Source organism: Molossus molossus, unplaced genomic scaffold (assembly GCF_014108415.1).
Source record: "Molossus molossus isolate mMolMol1 unplaced genomic scaffold, mMolMol1.p scaffold_m16_p_31, whole genome shotgun sequence".
Lineage (NCBI taxonomy): Eukaryota > Metazoa > Chordata > Mammalia > Chiroptera > Molossidae > Molossus > Molossus molossus.
The window spans coordinates 1120494-1144595 of NW_023425368.1; the positions used below are offsets into that span (position 1 = coordinate 1120494).

General features: G+C 61.7%; 1 protein-coding gene across 2 annotated transcripts in view; it reads left to right on the forward strand.

Moving 5' to 3' along the window:
* The window catches only part of SHANK2 (SH3 and multiple ankyrin repeat domains 2), a 306758-nt gene that overhangs the window by 153359 nt on the left and 129297 nt on the right, over positions 1 to 24102 (forward strand). For both annotated transcript variants that reach the window (XM_036281110.1, XM_036281111.1), the window contains one exon: positions 8170 to 8245. In XM_036281110.1, coding sequence (XP_036137003.1) covers positions 8170 to 8245 — 76 coding nt within the window. The remainder of the gene's footprint in view (positions 1 to 8169; positions 8246 to 24102) is intronic.

Here is a 24102-nt window from a genome sequence, read left to right on the forward strand (position 1 = left end):
GGACAGCCTGGCCCAAGGTCCCATCGTCTTCGCCTTCATCTCGTGCCCAGTGTCCTCCGCGGGTCCTTCTGACTGCTGTCCGGCGAGAGGTCGCTGAGGGCGGCGCAGCCCTGGGCGTGGGGGGGACCACGCGGCGTGTCGGCGGGTGGTCGCGGTGGACGCCAGGATTAGGAATTGGAGGAAGGTCGCCCACAGCCCCCAGTGCCCGCGCTGCCCGGTACCAGCACCACCGCCGCAGACCGGCCACCAAGCCAGGCCCGGGATGCAACGCGGAGAGGTCCTCTCTGCCCAACCAGAGCAACGGAAGGACCAACACAGCGCCCTTCTGGCGGTCAGACACCAGAGCCCGCGCGAACGGGCCAGTGGAGACGGGTACTCCGCTCCGAGGGTGGGGGGCTGTCCTGGACCCTGGGGCAGAACACAGGCCCAGCTCCCCTGGTTCCGGCAGCAGCCGGGCCTTGTCGGGACCCAGGACAGCGCTGCCCTCTCTCTCCAGGCCACAGGCCTCAGTCTCCCTCCCTGCTCGCCCCCCCCCAAGTGTTCCCGTGTGGTCAGCCTCAGAGCCAAGTGGGGGTGTCTTCAGTCCCAACAGAACAGAGACCGTCCGATCTGGCCCCCATTCCCAGGACAGTGTCTGGCGGCCTGAGTGGGCAGCTGTGACCGAGGCAGAGGTACTGGGCACAGACATGCCTGGGGGCCATCCTCCCTCCCAGAGGACGAAGGGACACTTTCAGACAGGGGTGTGGACACGACAGACCAGGGGTGTGGAGAAGCACAGCAGCGGCCAGGCCCCGGGAGCAGGACTTCCTGGCCGGTTCATCCCTCCTCCCGCTGAAGGTTCGTGCTGCCGGCCACCCACTTCGCAGATGAGAAAACTGAGGCCGCGAGGTGGTGCGTGCCGCTCACGGTGGACTGGCCTGCCTGCGGCCTCTCGCACCTCAGGCCCCTTGGGGCGAGGGGCCGCCCACGCCGACCTGGCTCACTGGCTGGAGTGTGCGCAGCGGCCTCGGCCCTGCAGCCCGACCTCCCGTCCTCGCGAATCCGTCTGTGCACTTTGGTCTTCACTCGGTTCTCCGAGTCCTCTTCCCTCTCCTGGAAACAGTGGCGCGGGGTCAAAGGCCGTCAGACCCCCGCTGCCTGCCCTGGCTCCTTGCCAGGGGCAGTCTCGGGGGTTTTCCCACGTAGAATTTTCTAGGCCACACTTGGGGTGACGCCGTCAGGACCCGTGAGCTCCAGGCGCCCGTGGGGGCCCCCTTGGAGAAGCCAGAGCCCCTGGAGCTGTTGCGCCCTCTGTCCGTGTCATGGTCCGGGGGCTGCGAGCCAGGCTCGGCGCAGTGAGGCGGCCCCGCCGTCACCACCAAGGTCAGGACCAGAGCTCGGTGGTCAGTCCGCCGGAGGGCAGCCTGGGGAGCCCTGTGCGTCTCCCGGCTTGGTCCTCCGCCTGGCACGGTCGGACCCCAGGACGTGGGATGGCCCGTGTCGGTCAGCAGCAAGGGGCCCGGGGTGCCAAGGAGCTCACCGTGTTTAAGGAGCACAGCGGAGGCCGACACGGACGGAGCAGCGCGATGGTGGGGGGGGGCGGCGGTTGGAGTTGAGGGTGGAGATGCAGGCAGGGCCACAGTGTCAGGCTGGTGTCACCGGAGGATGTGACACTCATTCCGCTGGGACCCTGTCAGAGAACATCGAGCGGCAAGTGGTGTCACCTGATTCACAGGTGTAAAGCTCGTTCCGGTTGCTCGGTGACGAGTCGTGGCTTGCTGAGGGAAGGGACGGTGTAGGGGCGGAGACAGGAAGGCCACCGCAACAGTCCAGGCCAGAGACGGCCCTCGTTCAGACTAGAGTGAGTGACTGCGGCCTCCCAGCTGTGTGCGACCACAGACACTCCTGGTCCCGGGAGGAAACACGGAGCCCGGCCCTGGCCGAGGAGGGGCCTGGCTCCAACAGCTTGGTTCTTGCCGTCAGGGGGCTCCGCAGGCTAAGGCAGCAGACATGTAAATAGTTCCCTCCTGGTTGTTCGGATCTGCCTCCTGTACCGTCAGCAGAGAGGCCCCCTCTGGACTGCAGGCCGACGCTCTAACCGCTGAGCCAAACTGGCCAGGGCGAGAGGCCCCCTCTGTGTGTGTCGCTGCGCCGTGCGCCCGTCGAGTCTAGTGGGACGGGTTCCCGCTGTCTGTCTGTGGCTTTCCACTTTCTCCTAGAAGTGTGGGAATTCTCCCAGACGGGGGCCGGGCCCGGCCTTAGCCTGGCGTTGCCTGGCCTCCTTCCTGTGCCTGGCAGGACTCCGGGTCGCTGGTGCCAGAGAGGCCGAGCGTGGTCTGCCTCCATCGGCCGAGGCTGGGCAAAGCCGTGCCAACAAACAGGCCCCTTGTCTCCGTGGCTGAAAGCCACAGAGGTCTGGTTCCCCGGGAGCCACGGCCGTCTGGCGTCCCAGGAGCTCACCAGAGGACCCACACGGTGGGACAGTCTCCATCTCTGACACGTTTGCCGCTGCCCTGGCCTCGTGGCTCAGCTGGCTGAGTGTTGTCCTCTGCGCCAAAAGGTCGCCGGTTCGGTCCCGTCGGGGCACATGCCCAGGTCACAGGTTTGGTCCCGTCGGGGGACATACAGGAGGCTGCCAACCAATGTTTCTCTCTCTCTCCTCCTGTCCTTCCCTCTCTCTCTAAAATATCAATGAAAATGTATTTTTAAAAGACCAAAGCATGTTGGTGGCCGTGCCCAAGGGCAAAAAAAATTATGAAACCATGTGGGGGGTTGCATTGGGGATTAATGTTCCATCCAGCCCTGGCTAGTTTGGCTCAGCAGTAAGACCATCGGCCTGCAGGCTGAAGTCGCAGGTTCAAGTCCTGCTCAAGGGCACGTTTCTTGGTGGTGGGGTCAGTCTCTGGCCCCCATCGGGGTCGTGTGGGGGGCAGCCAATGGATGTGTCTCTCACATCAATGGTTTTCTCTCTCTTCCTCCCTCTCTGCCTCCTGCTCTCTGAAGATAAATGCAAAAATGTTCTCGGGTGAGGATTAAAAAAAAACAAAAACTCCCATCTCCAGAATGAGTTTCAAGATCCACCAACCCCATGCCCAGAAGGAGGAAAACCAGAATGTGGAGGGGTCGCCCTCGGGACCCCCAGGATCCAGGGAGTCTTGGCATCAAGGCCTTTGTGCCTGTCTGTCCCCTCCCCAGCCCTCGGCCTTGACCCTGCCCTGTGCTGGCCACAGGTGTAGGGCGTGTCCCTCCATGGGCCACTGTGACCCTCAGGCCACGTCTGTGGACCTCACGCCCACAGAAAGCCTAGGTCATCACCCTGCACATCCAGACCTCAGACAGGCCAGGCGGCCAGCGTGGGCCGCGGCCCCTCAGCACCGCCTGCAGGTGAGAGTCCAGCGCGGTGCCTGCAGCCGTCTGGCCGCAATGTGCGTGGGGTGGGCAGCTCCCGCAGGCCCCGCTCCCCTCACGGTGGCCACAGCACGAAGCCAGTGTGGCCCTGTGTCCCGGCCACCGGTCACCGTGGCAGACGGGTAGGTGCCTTGCAGGGCTGCCCTGAGCTCTGTCAGCAGAGGTTAAATGGTCTGAAGCCAAAAAGGAAACCGGTGTGGTCGTGAGGTTGAACGGTGGGCTGGCCGTGTGCAGGACTTGCCACCGCGTCGCCGGGCCATCGGAGCCGTCGGGCGGTGGGTGCTTCGGGGCTCCCCCCCTCCCCCGCTGCTCTGCTGTCCCCCTGGGTGTCATTCCCAGGCAACCACCCCAGTGTCCTTATGAGCTAGGACCCCCGAACAGGACAGGGACCTCGTTGTCCAAGCTGGGGTCCTGTGCCCATCTCCTGAGGACGGCCCAGCAGGCTCCCAGGACTGTCACTGGGCCTGGGCCCGATGGTGGGGGCGGGGAGGGGAAAGGGTGGTCCCCCAAAAGACAAGGGAGGCAGGGCCCAGGAGAAGGGGACTGTCTCCTCCACGGGGACTGGGACGGGCGTGGCGGGCCGGTCACGTCAGTGCACATGGGGGACAGAGTGGGGCAGTGCGGGGAGGGTGAAGTCAGATGTGCGCCCCGAGGCCTTTCGTCGGGGCCTCCGAGGGTTTTGCTGTGCCCGGGAGCCCGGGCAGGATCTGCCGGGCATGTCTGAGACCAGGCCAGTCCCTGGTGTGTGTCCACAGCCACAGAATGGTGGACAGTGGCCCAGGATCTGCTGACAGCTGCCGGTCCCCTCAAGGCCCCCGTTTCTCCAGGTCTGTGCAGTGGGGAACCTCAGAGAACAGACCCCTGTTCTTTGCCCGACGTTGAGATGGGCAGCAGCCCCTGGGCTCTGCCCTGGACAACGATGCCCGGAACTGTGGGGCTTCGAGACAAGCCCCCCTCAAGCACATGGCTGCAGGATGGAGACATTCTGGGCGGTTGGCCACAGCAGCAGGGTGACCTCCTCAGCCTGGCTCAGCAAGGGAGGGCAGAGCCGAGAGGCACCGTGGGGCAGTTCATGTGGCCTCAGGGCTGGGCGCAGTGGCCTTCACCAAGTCTGCTACAGAGAGACCCACCTCCCCCACCTCCTTACACAGAGCGGAGGGATGGTGGTGGTGGTGATGGTGGTGATTGTGATGATGTGATGCTGGTGATGATGCTGGTGATGACAGTGATGATGATGATGGTGGTGATGGTGGTGATTGTGATGGTGATGATGATGATGATGTTGATGGTGATGGTGGTGATGGTGATGGTGATGATGATGATGGTGGTGATGGTGATGATGATGGTGGTGATGGTGATGATGATGGTGGTGATGGTGATGGTGATGATGATGGTGGTGATGATGGTGATTATGGTGATGATGTTGATGGTGATGGTGATGGTGATGATGTTGATGGTGATGGTGGTGATGGTGATGATGATGGTGGTGATGGTGATGGTGATGATGATGGTGGTGATGATGGTGATTATGGTGATGATGTTGATGGTGATGGTGATGATGATGGTGGTGATGATGGTGGTGATGGTGATGATGGTGGTGATGATGGTGATGGTGATGATGGTGGTTATGGTGATTATGGTGATGATGGTGATGGTGATGGTGGTGATGGTGATGGTGATGATGGTGGTGATGGTGATGATGGTGGTGATGATGGTGATGATAGTGGTGGTGATGGTGATGATGTTGGTGATGGTGGTGATGGTGATGGTGGTGATGGTGAGGGTGGTGATGGTGATGATGATGGTGAGGGTGGTGATGATGGTGATGGTATCTCTTAGGACCCTTTTCTGACCCGTAGGTCGTATCCCAGAGCAGAAGTGTATGGAAGCCAGAGGACAAGGAAAGCCAGGGTGGTGGCCGTTTTTCAGAGTAGTCAGAAGAATATCCTGAAGGTCTCTTTCTCTCCTAAAGTGACTGGAGCGGAGGGGAATGCATAGCTGAGAGGTGCCTGCTGCGCCTGAGCAAGGGCTTGGTGAGCGTGTGGGTCTACACCCCGCCTCCGTTTAAAATTTCACTGGCTGATGCCGAGGTCTGGGGCCACTGGCTGCCTGGCCTGGCCTAGGAGCATTCCCCTTGTGGGGACATTTTTCTCCTGGTGTGCACACGTGTACACACACACGTTCACCGCACACTCTCTCTACTCCCGGAACCCAGGGCCTCTGACCTCCCCCGGGGACCTGCACCAGGGAGCGCTCAGTGTCCTGCCGTTCCCTTGGCAACCAGCACCGAGCGGCCATGTGGGACTTAAGAAACAAAGGCAGTTAAGAGTCATAATAGCATCTAAGAGCCAGTCCCCAGGGTCCTTCAGTGGCTCCGTGAGTTACTCTGCTTAAATCCACACAGGGGTTCAAATCCCACTTACTCCTCCAAGGCCTGGCATGTAGGTGGTCCCACACAGGTGCCGCAGGGCTGGCTGGCCTGATCATGGGGTCCCTCCTCACCGTTACGTGGCTGCTGGGCCCTCAGCCCAGCCCCTGGAAGGTCAGCGGCCTCAGGCTCCGCCCTCTCCCCAGCCCTGGGGTTCTGAGACCCGGAGAGCAGAGCTGAGGCCCAGCCCTCTGTCTCCTCCTAATCCTTGCATGTAGGCCCGGCCCGCAGGTGGGCTTGGTAAATGAGGACCAGAACTGAACAGGTGCGCGGCACAGGCTGCCAGGGAGAAGGGGAGGAGGACAGAACATCTGGGCATTTGGCCCAGGTGCCCAGCACGGAGAGGTGCTTGCAGCTTGGCTGGACCGGTGCCCAGCCTGGCGAGGGCCCCACGCACAGAGCCCACGCTGAGGGTGTGCACTGTGTCCTTATGTGCTAGTGGTACCGCGGATAGTTTAGATTAGGTCAGCGAGCATTTACATGGGGTATCGAACAGGAGCTGGACACCGGGGCTGGTAAAGAGAAGTAAGGCCAGCCCCCAGTCTTGAGTGCCACAGGGCGCAGGGGGGCTCAGACGCGCTCCAGGGGTCAGAGAGGGTGGTCTGGCGGTTCTGAGCCTGGGCGAGGGAGCCACCTTCTGGCTGAGGTGCTCATCCCGGCCCAGCCACTTAGTGGGGTGGCCTTGCCTGGCCATTACCATCCATAAAATGGGTCCAGTGGTCCACCTCCGTCGCCGGGCTGGATGAGCCCAGGTGGCCACAGATGGTGGCGCAGGGGAAGGACTCAGGGCGTGTCGGTGAGGACCAGGCTGCTGTGATGGTCGGCAGAGACACAGAGGCGGAGGGGCCAACTCCACGGGGTGGGGGGTGGCAGGGAATGGAGAAGTCGGAGGGGCTGCCCCGCGCCGGGCGTGCTGAGGGTTACTTGAGTGAGCACCGGAGAGGCGCCCGGAACAGGGCCTGCCACCCAGGAAGCACCCATGTCGGCGACGCAGTGATGACGATGATGTCACTGTTCAGGGATCCCCGGGTGTCCTATCTGAGCCACAGGGGGAGCCACTGGGACAAAGTGAAGAGGCAGGTGGGGGCCCAGTCACAGAGGACCGGGCTCCACATCTGCAGACAGCTTAGCTGCTGTGACAAATGGATGGATCCCTAGCGGGCATGTATCACCACGCCGCGGAAATGTCATTCCTGCTCACGTCAGCGTCTCCGTGCACAGGAACTGGCAGCTTCCAGGGGTCGAGGGGATGCCACCAACCTCCAGGGCCTGGGGGGCCCCGGCTTTGAGCTGGCAGGGCAGAGAGGGCAGAGAGGGCACTCTGGCTTCCACAGACGCCAAGCTGAGAAGGGACACCCCTCCCCATAGAATGTGCTCACATTCCATTGGTCGGAAAGGGTCACATGGCCGTGGGTACAAGGGGAGCTGGGAAATGTAGTGCTGGGCGGGACCTCTGCTCCGCCCCAACCCCCAAAGGCAGCTCCAGTCTGCCTAGAAAGGGAATGTGTTTTCGCTGACCTCGCTGCTTCTGGGCACACAAACAGCCCCCCACCGGGGAGTTCACCTTGGAAAGGGCGTCAGGGGTGCTGGCCACAGAGAGGTGACCGGTGACCGCGGCGCAGTGAGATGTCAGCATCCCCCGGGGGCCCGAGTCACTCCATTTCTCTGTGTGTTGTCCAGGGTTCGGAGGGGGCTGTCTGGGAGGCTTCAGTAAGGGGCAGGAATGGTTCAGCCTCCCATCGTGGGCCGCTGTGGGCTTTTCTTTGCGGCAGTGAGTGATCTGTTCAATCTAATTACACCGTTGATATCATTTCCCGGGAAATTCACGTCCGACGCCGCAGAATAAGGGAAGCAGGCAGGGGACTTAATGAGGACGTTCATCATGGTTTGGTGGTGGCTGTTTTTTATTTTTCTTTCGGAGAAAGCAACCGTAATCAGGAAAATAACAATAAACGTCGTCATCCGCAGGCGCTCGGGTCTGCCCCCGGCTCAGCAGCCTCGGCCGCGGGGACCACCCCTGCGTGCCGCGTGGGCTCTGCATTCCGGCCAGAACGGCAGGGTGTTCCCGTGCAGAGTGCTCCCCCTCACCCCCCACGATCTGAGACCCTGGGACTCTGCCTCCCGTGTGGGAACAGAGCTCCTGCTCCTCCAGCCTTGGGGTTCATATGCGTTCCCAGGATTTTGCAAAGCGGGGCCCCGGACGGAGGCCTCGCCTCCCTCCCGGATCTGCCCCCAGGAGAGCGGGTCTCGGGCGTCGTAGGTCAGACAGATGAGAGGCTGGTGCAGCCTGGCGTGGTCCCGGCGGTCAGGGACGAGACGTGTCTAAGCCATGCCTCTCTCCCCTCTCTGTGCAGATGCGCGAGCGGACCGCAGCAGGAAGCTCTTCCGGCACTACACGGTGGGCTCCTACGACAGCCTGGACGCCGCCAGGTAAGGCGCCACCGCGGCCAGCCCTGCGCCAGGCACCTGTGTGCCTCCGGGGCTCGGCCCTCCCGCACGGTGCGCTCGGCCCGAGGCTGCTGCCCCAGGTGTCCACCGTGCCCCCTCACGTGGGCCGGGAGGGTGGCAGCCACGTGCCCCAGGGAACCTGCCCGAGAGGAGGGCTCTGTACTCCGGGGGCGGGTGGGCGGGCGGGCGCCCCTCTGGGGTGGCCCAGGGGCTGAGCGTCCAGGAGGAGGAAAGCCCGGCCTGTGTGGGGGGTTAGGACAGGTGGTTCGGATGGCAGCACTTGGCCACGGGCACGGAGGCGGTGTGGGGGCGCCGCAGCCCGGGAATATTCCGGTACCGCTGAGCCGAGGCTGTTGTAGGAAGGAGCGAGGCTCAGCCCCCTCGACAGTGTGATGCCGGCAGGCTGAGCCTTTGAGAACGGGGTGGGGTTGCTTCCTGGCTCCATTCGAAAGGGGGGTGCTTGGTTCCTGCAGAGAACCCGGACCTCCGATGATGTGGCGTGGGGTGGGCACGGGCTCGAATTTCCCCCACAGAAACCCCCCTCCCGAAGGAGACATCCTGGGGTCTCAGCGCATCTTTTCCTTTTAGCTCAGGGGGCGGGAGGAGGCTGACGGGTCCCCCAGGTGTGGGGCGGCTCCAGGGACAGCTGGGGCGTGAGCAGCATTTCTGGCCTCTGTTTCCGTGGCCAGCTTAGCCTCTCCGGCCCGTATCGTCCCCAACACAGCTTCTCCATCGCTTGTTTGGGTCACAGACACAAGTGTCCCTACACGGGGGGCCAGAAGGGTGTGGAGAAGAGCAGACAGACTGGGGGTTCTTGGTGGACAGTGAGCATCGGCCTGTGTAGGGACGGAAGACCACGGCGGGGGGCCCTGCTGGATGGGCATCTGTGGGGCCCCTTGGGAATCCCACCGACCCATCTTCCCCAGAGAAGGTCCGGGCGGGGGGAGGATCCAGACACCCTTCCCTGGGCTCTGCCCCAACGCGGGACCCCCAGTGGGGTCTGTGATGAGCAGCTCAGACCTGGTCTCCTCTGTCTGCCTGGGAATCGAACCTGGTTTCATTTCTTTGTTCACACTGAGTTAGAGTTCACGGGACGTAAAATCACCGTCTCAAAGCGCACACGTCGGTGGCGTTTCGTCTGTTCGGTGGCCCGGCTGCCAAGGCCTCTGTCTGGTTCCATGTTTTCATCACCCAGAAGCAGCCCCACCCCCGTCCGCAGCCGCTCCCCATCCCCCGCCCCCAGCCCCTGGCCACCACCAGGCTGCCTGCCCCCCGGACGTTTCGTGCAAACGGAGTCCGAGCGTGTGGTCTCTGCACTGGGGTTGGGCCGGGCATGTCTGTCAAAGTCCCCAGGCTCAGCCCTGCTGTGGCGTGTCGGGGCCTCATTCCCTCTCGTCGTTCTGATTTTTTATTGTGGAAAAATGTCTATCACGTGAAGTCGACCATCTTACACATCTAGGTGCCCAGCTTGGTGGCACTGAGCACAGTCACCTTGTCGCACAGCGTCCCCACCGTCCTCCCCAGAACGTCCTCGCTTTCCCAGCTGAAGCTCTGTCCCCAGTAAACGCGACTCCCCACCCCTCCCCCGCTCCGGCACCACCACCCACTTCCTGCCTCCACAGATCCGACGGCCACGCCTCGTGTGAGTGGGATCGCGCAGTGTGTGCCGTGTCTGGGTCATTTCACTCAGCACAATGTCCCCGAGGTCATCCAGGCCGTAGCAGTGTCAGGACGCCCCTCCCTGTGCAGGCCGAGTGGTTCTCCACGCGGTGGATGGGCATTTCGTTCACCCTCCTCCACTGTGGACCCTGAGCCGCTGGGAACGGGCTGCCGTGGACAGGAGTCCTGGTCTGGACACCTGTCTGCTTCGGGGCACCTTCCAGGGACTGGCACTGCTGGCTGTGCCTGGTCAGTGCTGACCCGTCCGGACCACCTTGCTCTCACACACAAGACGTGCTGGGACAGGTACACCGTGCCCAGCGGACAAGCTGGTGCCCCTTCTGGAGGCAGAGTTTCCAGATCTTGCCAAGATTGCCCACGTTTTGACCGTGAACGGCCGGCCACGTGTGAGCCGTGGGCTGGCCACCGGCACAAAGGGCGCTCAGAGGCTAGTGGTCCCCAGGGTGCCATGCCTGACCCCAGCCCCCCTTAAAGGGTCTTGTTCTGGGTCAAGTGACTTGCTTCCGTGGCAGCAGGAGGCCGCTTGTCACCGTGGACCTTGGGCACCTGGGCAGGTCATGCTCAGCTTCGTTCTAGCAGGGAGGGTGCCTGCGAGTCAGGGAACACCTGAGGTCTGCCCAGGCCGGGGGCTCAGGGAAAAGGGGCCCCTGACAGCCGGCAGGGTCCGGGCAGCAGCTCGCCCTCAGGCGGGGCCTTTGCAGGGCCGTCCCCCACGAGAGAGCCCAGAGCTGCCTGCGGGCCGCGGGGTGTGCGCCTGAGGGCCCGTGTGCACGCGCTCAGTGTTTGGGACGGGCGACTCCACCGGGCTGCTTCCCGCAGAGGAGGGGCGAAGGGCCTGACCTGACTGAGCCGGGCCAAGAAAGGACCGCGTGGCCGGGCGTGTGTGTGCAGTATGAGCGGTAAGAATGAGAACGAACACCGCAGCTTGGCCGACAGGAGACGTGTGGGACCATGGCACCTGTGCTGTGACGAAACGGAGCTGTCCAGGGAGGTGGTGAGCTCCCCGCTGCTGGAGGGAATCAAGCCTAGTGGGCATCCTCTGGCCAGACTGTCACAGAAGGTTGGACCGGATGACCTCCAAGGCCCTGCCAGCTCTGGGTTGCTGGTTTGGTTTTCCATGTGTCCTGACCACCTGCTCGGTGCCAGGACCTGGGCCCATAGAGGGAGGGCCATTTGGCTCAGACCTAGTGTAGGGGGGCCCTGAGTCCGTGGGGAGGGAGCCCGACAGCTGTGGGCCTCGCTGACGAGCTGCGACTGACTGTGGAGGACCTCAGAGTAAGGACTGTGCCGTTGGCCACTCTCTGGCCACTGCCAGCGCCTTGAATCAGTCACGGTACCGCTGACAGCGACCTTTAAATTGTGTCTTTGTCACGTGGAAGGAGGACACAGAAGCAGAGAAAGGACATCACAACGCAGACCTGGCCCTCAGCCACACGCGTGTCTGCGCGCGAGTGTGAGGCCCGGCCGGCCGGAAGGCAGCCCTTACCCTCAGACACGCCCCCCACGGCGAAGCTGTTCCGGCCCCAGACCGCCCAGGGATGCCCAGATTTTTGGTCGTAACACTGTCGTCACCTCACAAAGTGTGTTGCAAGGACTCGGACCTCTGAGCTTTTCCGTGCCGGGTGCAGGGCTTGGTCTGTGGGAGCCTCCTGCATCCCAGAACCGACCTATCCAGACTGGGGATTGGGCAGAGGCGATGGAGGGCCGGCAGCGAGGTGGCCCATGGATCCCACATGCCACAGTGACCCAGGCAGTGGATGTGCGTGGCTCCTGGGTGGGTCCTGCAGTCACAGGCTGACCACCGGCTGCTGCCCTAATTGGGCAGGACCCATTTGGGGGCGTGCCATGGGGGTGCAGCCCAGCCAGCCGTTCATCCGTCAGTTCAGCATCCACGGCACACGCGATGAGATGCAGAGGTGTGGGTATCGTGCCAGCACCCCGTCCCCAAGCCAGTTCTCCACTGCAGGTGGTGGGGTGCTGTCCGGCAGGCGGCTGGTGGCTCAGGCCGCCCCACTGCAATGCGAATGGAATTAAAGAGAATAGAGAGCTGGACTCGGAGACCATTTCAGAATCAGTCGGGTTTTCTCCCCTCCCACACCTTCATGTCGGGGCTCGGAGCTGTGGAGTGGAGTGGTCAGGACACACCAGTGCCTTGTCGGCTGTGGCCAGCCACTCCGGTCGCTCTCCTCCTCAGAGTCCCCTCTACCACCCGGAACGGGGTGGAAGGCTCTGGAATTGTGGGTGCGGGATCGAGGTCAGAGAGCGGAGAACCTGGGGCTATTTCCACAGAGAACCTTACAGGTGTTTCCGTGTAAGTTTTTAAAACACTCTCTACGCAAGGAATGGAGTCTCAAGTTCCCACCTAGTGGTCTCACTGTAGGCTGAGCGACTCCATCCATCCATCACCTACCCCACTTATCCACCCACCCACCTGCCCACTCATCCATCATCTATCCATCATCCACCCACCCATCCACCTGCCCACTCATCCATCATCCACCCATTCATCCAATCACCTATCCACCTGCCCACTCATCCATCATCTATCCATCATCCACCCACCCATCCACCTGCCCACTCATTCATCCAACCACCCATTCATCCAACCACCCATCTACCTGTCCACTCATCCATCATCCACCCATTCATCCAACCACCCATCCACCTGCCCACTCATCCATCATCTATCCATCATCCACCCACCCATCCACCTGCCCACTCATTCATCCAACCACCCATTCATCCAACCACCCATCCACCTGTCCACTCATCCATCATCCACCCATTCATCCACCCACCCATCCACCTGTCCACTCATCCATCATCCACCCATTCATCCACCCACCCATCCACCTGTCCACTCATCCATCATCCACCCATTCATCCACCCACCCATCCACCTGTCCACTCATCCATCATCCACCCATTCATCCACCCACCCATCCACCTGTCCACTCATCCATCATCCACCCATTCATCCACCCACCCATCCACCTGTCCACTCATCCATCATCTATCCATCATCCAACCACCCATCCACCTGTCCACTCATCCATCATCCACCCATTCATCCAACCACCCATCCACCTGCCCACTCATCCATCATCTATCCATCATCCACCCACCCATCCACCTGCCCACTCATTCATCCAACCACCCATTCATCCACCCACCCATCCACCTGTCCACTCATCCATCATCCACCCATTCATCCACCCACCCATCCACCTGTCCACTCATCCATCATCCACCCATTCATCCACCCACCCATCCACCTGTCCACTCATCCATCATCCACCCATTCATCCACCCACCCATCCACCTGTCCACTCATCCATCATCCACCCATTCATCCACCCACCCATCCACCTGTCCACTCATCCATCATCTATCCATCATCCACCCACCCATCCACCTGTCCACTCATCCATCATCTATCCATCATCCACCCACCCATCCACCTGTCCACTCATCCATCATCTATCCATCATCCACCCACCCATCCACCTGCCCACTCATCCATCATCTATCCATCATCCACCCACCCATCCACCTGCCCACTCATCCATCATCTATCCATCATCCACCCACCCATCCACCTGCCCACTCATCCATCATCTATCCATCATCCACCCACCCATCCACCTGCCCACTCATCCATCATCCACCATTCATCCAACCTCCCATCCACCTGCCCACTCATCCATCATCTATCCATCATCCACCCACCCATCCACCTGCCCACTCATCCATCATCTATCCATCATCCACCCACCCATCCACCTGCCCACTCATCCATCATCCACCCATTCATCCACCCACCCATCCACCTGCCCACTCATCCATCATCCACCATTCATCCATCTATTCACCCATTTATTCATCCATCTGTCTATTCATGCACTTATTTATCTATCCATCCAACCACCCCTCATCTATCCAGTCCTACCTACTTATCCACCCATTCACTCACATCCACCATCTACATCCATACATCTACCCACCCATCCTTTCTTCCACCCATCCGTTCACTCACCCATCCACTTATCCACTTATCCATCCATCCACCCAATCATCAGCCCATTCATTCATTTATTCATCTATCTACCCAACCACCAACCTACTTATCCACCCATCTACCTGTCCAGACTTCCCAGGGGGCTAAGGATCTGGAGGTATACAAGAAAACCAGCACAAACTGTGACTTCATGTAGATTAAAGTCTAATTAGTGACAATAACAACAAGGTTGACAGATAAGCCGGAGTCCCCTTTGCGGTCAGGGCTGTGGAACAAAGCAGCAGTCTCTTGGTCAGATTGGGGCAGGCCAGCTTTGCATCGGGAGCCAGGGAGGATCTCTCTGAGGAAGGACTCATGGGTTGAAACAGAAATCTCAGCAAGTGCAAAGGCCCTGAGGTGAACAGGGAGCCTGAATGCAGGAATAGCGGTGAACTGGAAGACGGTCGAGCGGAGGGTGACAGATGCTTTGTGCTTTGTGGGAGGAGTTTGTAAGTTTTCACATGTGGGCTGGGGGGTGCTGGGCGGCTTTACGCAGAAGTGCGACATGATGTGATGACCTTTGCTGGAGGAAAACAGACGGAAGGACGAATGGAGACCAGTTATAGACCATTGCTGTCATCTGGCCAGTGGGACGATGTTGTGGGTGGTGAAGAGGTGGGGACAGAGGTGGGTGGACTCAAGGTGCAGGGAGAAGACAGAACAGCAGGATCTGCCAAAGCCCTGGACACAGAGGGAGGAAGAGCGAGGAGCGTCCTCGGGGGGAGTGCCCAGAAGCGAGGGGCGTCGCTCCCAACCCTGCAGTAGGAGTTGCTCTTGGTGGCTCTCCGACCCGGCAGAAGCCACACAGGCAGCTGGCCCTCTGCCGGAAGGGACGTGTCCATGAACACCTGTGGGGGAGGGTAAGGACGGTGCGAGTTTTCACCTTCTCTCCCCTGGGGGGCCAGTGTTTTCTGGGGGACGGAATCAGAAGGGTGGCAGTGACGCCCGCTTGCCAGTGTCCGTCGCCACTATTCTCAGGCGCTCTGACTCCCCAGCTCCGTGCAGTAGGAACTGGTGGCGGGAAGCACAGGCACGCGGTTACGCAGTTCAGGGTGCGCAGCCAGCGGTGAGCCCGTGAGGGCGCCTCCCCCCCCCCCCCAGGCCCGCTCTTCTCTCCAGGGAGCCTTGGTCACTGGCTCCGGAGGCTTTTCCCAAAGGTGGGTTCGGACCCCGGGGGTGGGCTCTGACCCCGGAGGTGGGCTCTGACCCCGGATGTGGGTTCGGACCCCGGAGGTGGACTGTGACCCCGGAGGTGGACTGTGACCCCGGAGGTGGGCTCGGACCCCGGAGGTGGGCTCTGACCCCGGAGATGGGCTGTGACCCCGGAGGTGGGCTGTGACCCCGGGGGTGGGCTGTGACCCCGGGGGTGGGCTGTGACCCCAGAGGTGGGCTGTGACCCCGGGGGTGGACTGTGACCCCGGGGGTGGACTGTGACCCCGGGGGTGGGCTGTGACCCCGGAGGTGGGCTGTGACCCCGGAGGTGGGCTCTGACCCCGGGGGTGGGCTCTGACCCCGGGGGTGGGCTCTGCGCCCAGAGGCCCATGTGCATCGTTAGCTGCTGCCTTTGAAACCCCCGAGAACGTGGTGTCTAAGTTTTCCATTGAACTTTCCCACGAATCCCTGTGTGTCCTTGGGCAGCTCGCTGGCCCTCTCTGTGCCGCCGCCCCTGACCTCCAGCCCTGCTCGAGGTCATGCGTCCAGCTCGTGCCGTGTCCCCAGGGCCCACGTTCCGGAGGAACGGATGAGGAAGCCGATGCTCGCGGCTCCTGGGCCTGTGCTGTGGGAACCTAGGGTGCTGAGCGCGAACCCGCGTGCGGAGGCTGGCTGTCCTTCCAGGCCCCCCCTACCCCAGAACACTGCCTCACGTGTAGGGAGCAAGAACCAAATGCAGAAACCTTGGTTTCCCCCATCCCCTCTCCACCATTACTTTATATTGTCTTTATCTTCCCCTAGAGTGGAAGAGGGCCCGCCTCTGAGTACGTCCCCTGGCTGGGTTACCGTCCGTAGAAGGAGAGTCTGGTGTTGCCTCTCTCTTTGTTGACGGCAGTGTCTAGCGGTTATAATGAGGCCCCCCTGTTACAAGGGCAGTGGGTGGGGGAAAAGGGGGTTTCTCTCTTCATTTTCAGCATTTTCCATTTTCCAAGTGTATGTTGCTTTTGCAATTTTTTGAAGCCAAAGAAGAGCACGGTGAGTCTCGGCAGAGGCAAAGGGAGAGTCCCCAGGGCTGCGTGCCCAAGTCTTCCTGCCGGCTCTCCGGTGTCACCTGTGCCTGCCGACGGCCGCCAGGGGCCAGGGCTCCATGCAGCGGGTCAGACCCAGGGTGCCCCGACCAACTGTATGGTTCCCCCAAATTGCTCTTTCCGGCAATCTCTACGTGATGGATGGCACAGCCAGTGCCCAAGTGGGAGACCCAGCGTCCCCCTCCCCCCGCCTCCTCTTGCCCTCAGTGGGTCCATCAGAGGGTCTGAGGACGCCTTGCCCTCCCGCGGCTTCTCCGGTGGGCCCACCACTCTGGTCCGTATTGTCCATCCCTCCGCCGTCGACCGCCCGGGGTTATCTCATGCATTCTGAGATAAAGTGTTTCCTCTCTGCACAAGGTCTGATCCAAGCCGACACGCCTACAGTGAGCGAGTGATGAACGGATTTGACCAAACCACAGCCTGGGCCATGAATGGGAGGAACCCTGGTCTGCCCACCAACCCAGCCCCTTCCACCCCAACCCCGGGCGAGGTCCCTCTCTCACTTTCTGCCTCTTCCTCCCAGCTCTGTGCCCACCGCTCGGCCCTTCGTGTCGCAGGGGAAGCATCGCTGATTCTTTACCGTGCGGTGGGCTTTGGGCTTCTCGCCCCCTCTGTCCCTCCGCCGGTCTGAACAGCTACGGCCGGTCTGCTCAGTAACCTCTCCCAGGCCCCCTTCATCTCAGGCACGCGCGACAGAACCGCGGGACCCCTTGTCGTGGTGATACCCGGGGCAGGGCTCCTCGGTCCTGTCTCTCGGTCGGCCCAGAGAATGGTGACAACACCGACGACCTCAGCACCCCGTCTAATTTATCTTCATTGTTGAAAGTATTACAGATGCCCCCCCCCACCGACCCCCTCCTCCCCGCTCCCATCCGCTCCCCCTCCACCGCGCTGCTGTCTGTGTCCGTGGGGTGTGCTTACATGCAGATACATTTTCGACTTATCTCTTCCCACCCCACTGCCAAACCGCCCTGGCCAGTGTGGCTCCGCGGTTAGAGCGTCGGCCTGTGGACTAGAGGGTCTTGGGTTCGATTCCCAGTCAAGGGCATGTACCTGGGTTGCAGGTTCGATCCCCAGCCCCGGTTGGGGTCGTGCAGGAGGCATCCTATTAATGTCTCTCTCTCACGTCGATGTTTCTCTTTCTCCCTCCCTCCCTCCCTTCCACTACCTAAAAACCCTGCAGTAAGGATGGACAGCAACAACAAAAGGAATATTCCCCCGGGACGCGGCTGCTGGCGGGTGCGGGGTCCCTTGGGGTGAGGAGGGTGCTTCGAAATCAGGGACAGGCGCGGGGATCCACGTGCTGAGCACACAAAATGCCTCTTTGCTGGAGAACGGTTCGTGTTACGCCGAGCCAGTCGTACCTTGTTTTCATAACGAAAGAAGAGCATTCCACCTGCTTCTATAGGGCAGGTTAGTCCGAGGAGCAGGCAGACAGGACCCGGAGGGTGGTGACCACAGTCCAGGCCGGGTTCAGGGGTGCGGGGCTGCCGCCGCCATTCCCTCCAGGACGGAAGGAAGCGCCAGGCACCTGTCTCGGCCCGGGAGGACCCTGGAAGAGGCACCTCCTCCTCACACCCACGTAGGCCTGGGCCCGGGGTCACGGCCCACCTTCTGCTCCTGGAGGGCGTCCGGGTGCCTCCCTGAGCGGTGAGAGCGTGGCCATCACTGCCCCTCAGCCTGAACCGCTGTCCCTGGGTCAGACGCGGTCCCGCCCCTTCCCCTCCGGCAGCTGGGGCTCACCCACGGTCCCCCAGGTCGCTGAGGCCGTTCCCTCACCTGGGGGCCCTGCCATGCCCCAGACCTGCCCCCCACACTCCGCCTTCCCGCTCCGGCAGCCCCGCTCTGGGCCTCTCGCTGCGGCCTGGGCCCCGTCCTTGTCACCTCTAGCAGGGACTCGCCGAGGCCACGGACGGAGGGTTCTGTGCGCCCCCGGGAGCCGGCCCCACTCTGGGCGCCTTGAGTGCGTGGCGGGCAGAGCAGGTGCCACCCACCCTCCCGCTCCAGTGGGGCCTGCGGGAACGCCTGGGAGACAGGGACGTTGTTTCGCAGGGTCGCGGATGCTCAGGCAGGGCCGGGACAGGCTCGTGGCTGAGGCTGGCTGCAGGGTGCCTGAGGCCGCCGCTCTCCCTGGACTCCCTGTCTCCTGGAGGCCCAGGACCCTGCCCTGACCACTCTCCCAGGCACAGCGCCGTGGGGGAGACAGCAGGTGGGCCTCAGGCCTCCAGGTGCCACAGGGCGGGAGGACCTGCCCCAGGCAGGACACGTCCCCAGAGAGGGTGCAGAGGGCCCTGGAGGAGCTCTGGCCTCCCTCGGTGGCCGCGGACAGACCTGCCCCGTGCGACGGCAGAGTTCCACAGCCCAGCCCCTCCACCGTGCCGGCCTGGGACCCTGACCTCATCCCCGAATCCCTCTGCGCGGGGAGAAAACCGTGCCTCCCCCAAGTGGGCTGTGTGAGTGGGGGATGGCGTGGGGCCCCACGCAGCCCTGGCTGTTGTGAGCTGTGGCCGGCGGCTGTCCGCATCACCTGCGTTCACACCCGTAAATCCGTCTCCGCCGGTGGCCCGTCATCCTGAGCTTCTCCTGATGAGGGGGGACGGCCGGAGGGAGGGCGGGAGGATGGTGAGCACCTTGTAGCTGAAACTCGTGCTGATAAACTCAGACACCCCCAGAGCCGCTCATTAGCGAGAGTGTGTGTGTTGGAGTCCGGGGCCAAAGGGGAATCCGTGGAGACAGGAAGCCAGGCTGGTTATCTTTCTGAAGATAAGCTATCTTCCTGAAGGCAGACAGGAAGGAATAAATATAGTTGTAGACGGGAGCGGGGGTGGGGGGAGGACGGGCCTGGGAGCCACAGATTGCACCGAAAAATGTCTGTGTGGGGAAACTACAAACGAGCAAATTATCGCCAGACCAGGCCGCTGCCCCGGCCGGGGTGGGGGGCAGGACGGTGGCCTGGGGCGGCCAGCCATGTGGTGGGACCCGGGCTCTGATAGAGGAGGAGGATGGGGGGACTAAAAAATTATGGAAGAATGGAGACGTTGAGGAAAGCAGCCAGCTGGGGTTCAGGCCCTGGCCCCTCAGACCGTCCGCAGCCTGGCTGACTCACACGGGGAATGATGTGGGTGGGGCCTCCTGCCCAGCGCCTCCATCACCACATCTGTCTGCAAGCAACCTCCAGGCGTATGGGACCGTGCAGGACGCGTCCCTTCCGGGGGCAAAGAGAGCGTGTGAGTGTCTCCCCACCTCAGAAGGGGCGCCTTAGCGCCCCTGAGGGTCAGGAGGCGTGTGGGCTTGGTTTAAGCGAGGCGACGTCCACAGGGGAGGATGGCAGTCAGCTGGGGAGCAGCACCCCCCGAGTCCGGGGACACGTGGAGGAAAGAGAAGTCTCAGAGCCCTCCCTGAGAGCTCAGCGCGAGGAGCCAGACTTCCTGCTGCCTGGCTCCCGCAGAGTGGGAACCCCACCCGCCGAGGAGCTCGGTCCTGGAGGCAGCCGGGTGCACCCAAAGATCAGCGTCTCCAGCCCAGACCTAGGCCCCTGCTTCCCCGCAGGCCCCCGAGGGGCTGGTCCGCACCGTGTCCCAGGCCCCCCTGTCCACGCAACTGCCCCTCTGAGGAGGGGGAAGAGCAGGGATACTACTCAAGTCAGCATTTTGCAGACCTGTGGGCACTCCGCCCAGACAAATGGGAGGCCACCCTTTATAGAGCAAGTTCCCACCCCCATTGCTCATTGGTCCATTTTTATGCAAATGAGGAATCCAAGTCACAGAGTTCTGATTGGTCCAAAGAGTGCCTTCCTGATTGGTCGGAATCACGTATCCTGACTGGTGTTTATGGAGCGGCTCTGATTGGCTGGTGCGTATGCAAATGAGGATGTAGCTGCACAGCTTGGGTAGGTCTCAGCCCATTGGTCGAAAGATGATACCAGGAACTCCTTAGAAGGGCTGACTCAGAGGGAAGGACACAGGGCTCCGCCCTGACATGCGGAGATTGTCCCTCTCGCCCGTTAACCACCGGAGTCCTGGACAGATACATTCCTTCACGAGGTTCACACCATCGATGTCTGAAATTGGGCCTTCTTGACTTCCGTGGGCTTTTTAGCCACTTCCTGGCTGTCGTGTGTCTTTCTGTCCAGATAACAGGCTAGTTGCGGCCACTGCACTCCGGAGTAGCTGGGGTGCTGTGGCTGGGGTGCTTAGGGCGCCCGCGGCGTGGTCAGCAGGGAACTCGTCTTGGCTAAGACCTCGAAAACCACTCTTCTTTAGCTCTCAACTTTTTTTCCCTTTATCCTCACCCGAGGATATTTTTCTATTTATCTTCAGGTAGAGTGGGAGGGAGGAAGAGAGAGGGAGCAAGAAAAACATCGATGGGAGAGAGACAGCGATCGGTTGCCTCCCGTACAACCCTGCCCAGGGCCAGGACCAAACCACAACCGAGGTACATGCCCTTGACCGGAATCGAACCCGGGACTCATCGGTTCTCGGGCCGATGCTCTAACCGCCGAGCCAAACGGGCCAGGGCTTAGCTCTCAACTCTCTGGCCTGCACTGACTTGAGACAGGGGGCTGTGGTCCCAGCTTCCTGGGAAAATGGGAGGTCGTACGAGGTCTGTGTCACCTGGGCTCCCGGGTCCTGCCCATGAGAAGTCGCAGGACGAGTACGGGTCTGGGTGAATCTTTCCCAACCCAGACAGAACTTGGAGCTGCTTGGTTTATCAGAAAGTCTTAGCATCCCAACTGCTGGTCACTTTCCAGTATCTTCTCCTGTGCCGTCGACCTGTCCAACTACCCTTCTGCAGTCTCCAAATGTCCATTAGGAAGCTTTTGGCTTCCAAACATGAAAACCCCACCACAGGGGCTGAGACCCCAGTGGCGAGCCCAGAGGGGCCCCCCGGGGTTTGTCCCGTGCGTCAGTGTCCTCTCTGCAAGCTTCTTCGCTTTTTCCTCGCGGTCACAAGGTGGCAGCCATGGCTCCAAACGTCACATCCTCAGAGCAGACCCTCCGCAGGAAGAGGGGGACACATTGCACCAGGATGCACTCTCTAAGTCTCTCTCTCTCCAAGTGAAATCTTTCCCAGGGGCCCCCACGCCGCGTGCCCTCGTGTCTCATCTGCCCAAACCACATCTCATGACCACCCTTCACTGCACGGGCAGCTGGAAAGCAAGAGTCCAACTTCCCAACTTCCTCGCTGTGGGAACCCCCGGGAAGGACCAGGAGCGGGTCTGCGAGGGGCCGGGCTCAGGGCCACGCCTCTGGGCGCACAGGCTCGTGGGGGGCGGCAGCAGGGCTTCCTGGAAGTACTGGCTGTTGAAACAGGCTTTGAAGAAGGAACTGTGGCCCCGGCCGGTGTGGCTCAGCAGTTAGAGCGTCGGCCTGCGGTCCGGAGAGTCCCGGGTTCGGTTCCCACTAAGGGCACGTACCTCGGTTGCAGTTTGTCCCCGGCCCTGGTTGGTCGGGCAGGAGGCAGCCACTCGATGTGTCCCTTCACATCGATGTTTCTTTCTCTCTCTCTCTCTCCCTCCCACTCTCTCTGAACAAAAAATGGAAAAATGTCCTCGGGTGAGGATCAAAAAAAAGAAGGAACTGGAGTTCGGCATACAGAGACCTCGAGCCCGGGCTCACGTCCGAGTGAAAGTGACAAGGGGGGCTTGAGGACCGCATGCCCCTGCTGTGCCGGGGGGACCCGGTCATTCCACTGGGCAGCAGGCCTTTCACTGGCCTGGGAACCAAGCATCACTCCGAAGGCTGTTTCCGCAGGACACGTCCACTGATGCTCCCGCGCCGGTTCCCCGCTGTTGGCCTCCCTGCGTCGTCCCACGGTGTCCTTCCTTCCTGACGTTACCCAGCCCACGCGCGCGGCCCGTCCTCCCGGGGCCTGGATGTTTGGGGCGCAGTGGCATCTCCTCGGGGCACTGCTCTCTGCTATTGGCAGGAAGTCGGTGATCCTTCTCCAGAATGTGCGGTCCATCCTCTGTCTCGGTCGTCGTCCAGGGCGGGGAGGTTTGGGAGCACCCAGGGGCTGCTCCCCGCCTGGCCGGCCACCGACGGGTCCCAGGACACCGCTTCCAGCCCAGGCAGCCTGGCTGTCCTCCGGCTGTGAGCTCTTATGCAGACCACTCAGCCTGTCTGTGCCTTGGTCTCCCCTCCGTAACCTGAGTGATGACCGGCCCTGCCGCCTGCGGTCCCCAAGAGGAGTCGATGGACGGGACCAGGCCTGGCACCCCGAAGGTGCTCCAGGACCCGGCCTAGCAAGTCGAATCCTTACTCTGATTACTAATTGCGCCAGAATTCAGCTTTACCCCCGGCAGGAGCCAACCCAACAGGAAAACCTAGATGCAGTGACGGGGCGGGGGCGGGGTCCTTTGTCTTCCTGTAGAAGTTCTCCACAGGATGCGCCCGAATCTTTCTAGGGCATCTCACGGGTGACCTCATTTCTGAAACGTGTCTTCCTTGGGTCTTCCCGGAGGCTCCGAGGCGGTGTCGAGCCGGGTACAATGGTGTGTGACTTGCGAGGGAGGATCACTCAGACTTTTCTCGGCGCTCCTGATAGGCGCCGCGTGCGGTTTATTTTGAGGCACGACAGAGACGTGTGCTGTGTGTCGATTCAGGTGCCTTTGGAACCCCGAGAACATGTCTTTGGAAGCTGTGGCCACAGGCCCCATCCGGCCCACCACCTTCTTTTGTCAATAAAGTTTTATTGGTACGCAGCCGCGCCCGTTCACCCAGGCTGCCTTTGAGCCACAGTGGCTGCGTGAGTGGCTGCAGCCAGGACCTCGCGGGCCGGAAAGCCTGGAATACGTCTGCTCCGGCCCTTCACGGAGAGTTTGACGAGCCCTGAGCGAGGAGGTCAGCAGAGCCCTTCGGAAGACGGGACAGTCCGTCCTACGTGGAAGTGTGTCTCCCTACTCGGAGGGGCTGTAGAACGGCCCCTTCACTGCAGGTGACGTCACCAAAGCATCAGCACGTGGGTGGAAAACAGGGTATTCTGTGGGGGCGGCTGGTAGTCTGGGTGGACAGGAGCAGGGCCGGGCCTGCGTTTCGGACAGCGGGTTCCCGGTGAGCCCTCCGCCCCTCCCCCAGCCCGGCTCAGCTCCTCTCCAAGGCTCAGCTCAGTGACAGCTCCGGCTGAGCCCACAAAAGGAGACCCCTCCTGTTCCCAGCCGTGGGTGGCATCCACCTTTCGAGACGGGCCCAGCAGCGTGCCCTCAGGCCCACTCAGCACAGTCCTTTGGGACAAGTTCCCAGGCTATCGTTTTGATCACCAAAGGAAGACAGTCACCCGCGGCCCCTCCCTCACGCTCAGGGAAATGCCTGCGGTTCCTCTGTCCCCCCGAATGTTTTGTTTTGTTTTAAAGAATATTCCGTTCAGGGTCCAAGGTCAAGATTTACGAGTTGGCCCTGCCTCTGGCTGAGCCGCGCGACCCTGAACAAACCTGTCCCCGCCGGCTTTGTGGGGCCACCATGGAAATGACCCACTGGGCTGCAGGGCCAGAGGGTTTGAACAGAGCAGTGGGCACGAGCCTCCTGCGGGCGGGGGGACGGGCGGGGGGACAGGAGGGCCGTCCACGCTGGGTCCCCTCCTGCTTGCTCACAGCCGCTGTGTTGCCCTGTGCCCGGGAAACCGCTCGGCCCCAGGCAGCCTCAGACAGCGGGCCATCAGCTGCGTCCCCGACAGTCCCGGCCCCGGATTCATCTGAGTGTCAGTGAGCACCCATTTGGCTCCCGGTGGAGCCTCTGACCGTCCCTTTCGCAGCCGGGGGACCCAGGCTCGGAGAGGGCACGGGTCTGTCCAGGGTCGCCGCGCCAGCTCTTGTCTTCTGCATCTGGAATCACGACCCCTGGGGCACCCACATTGCGGGGAGTCGG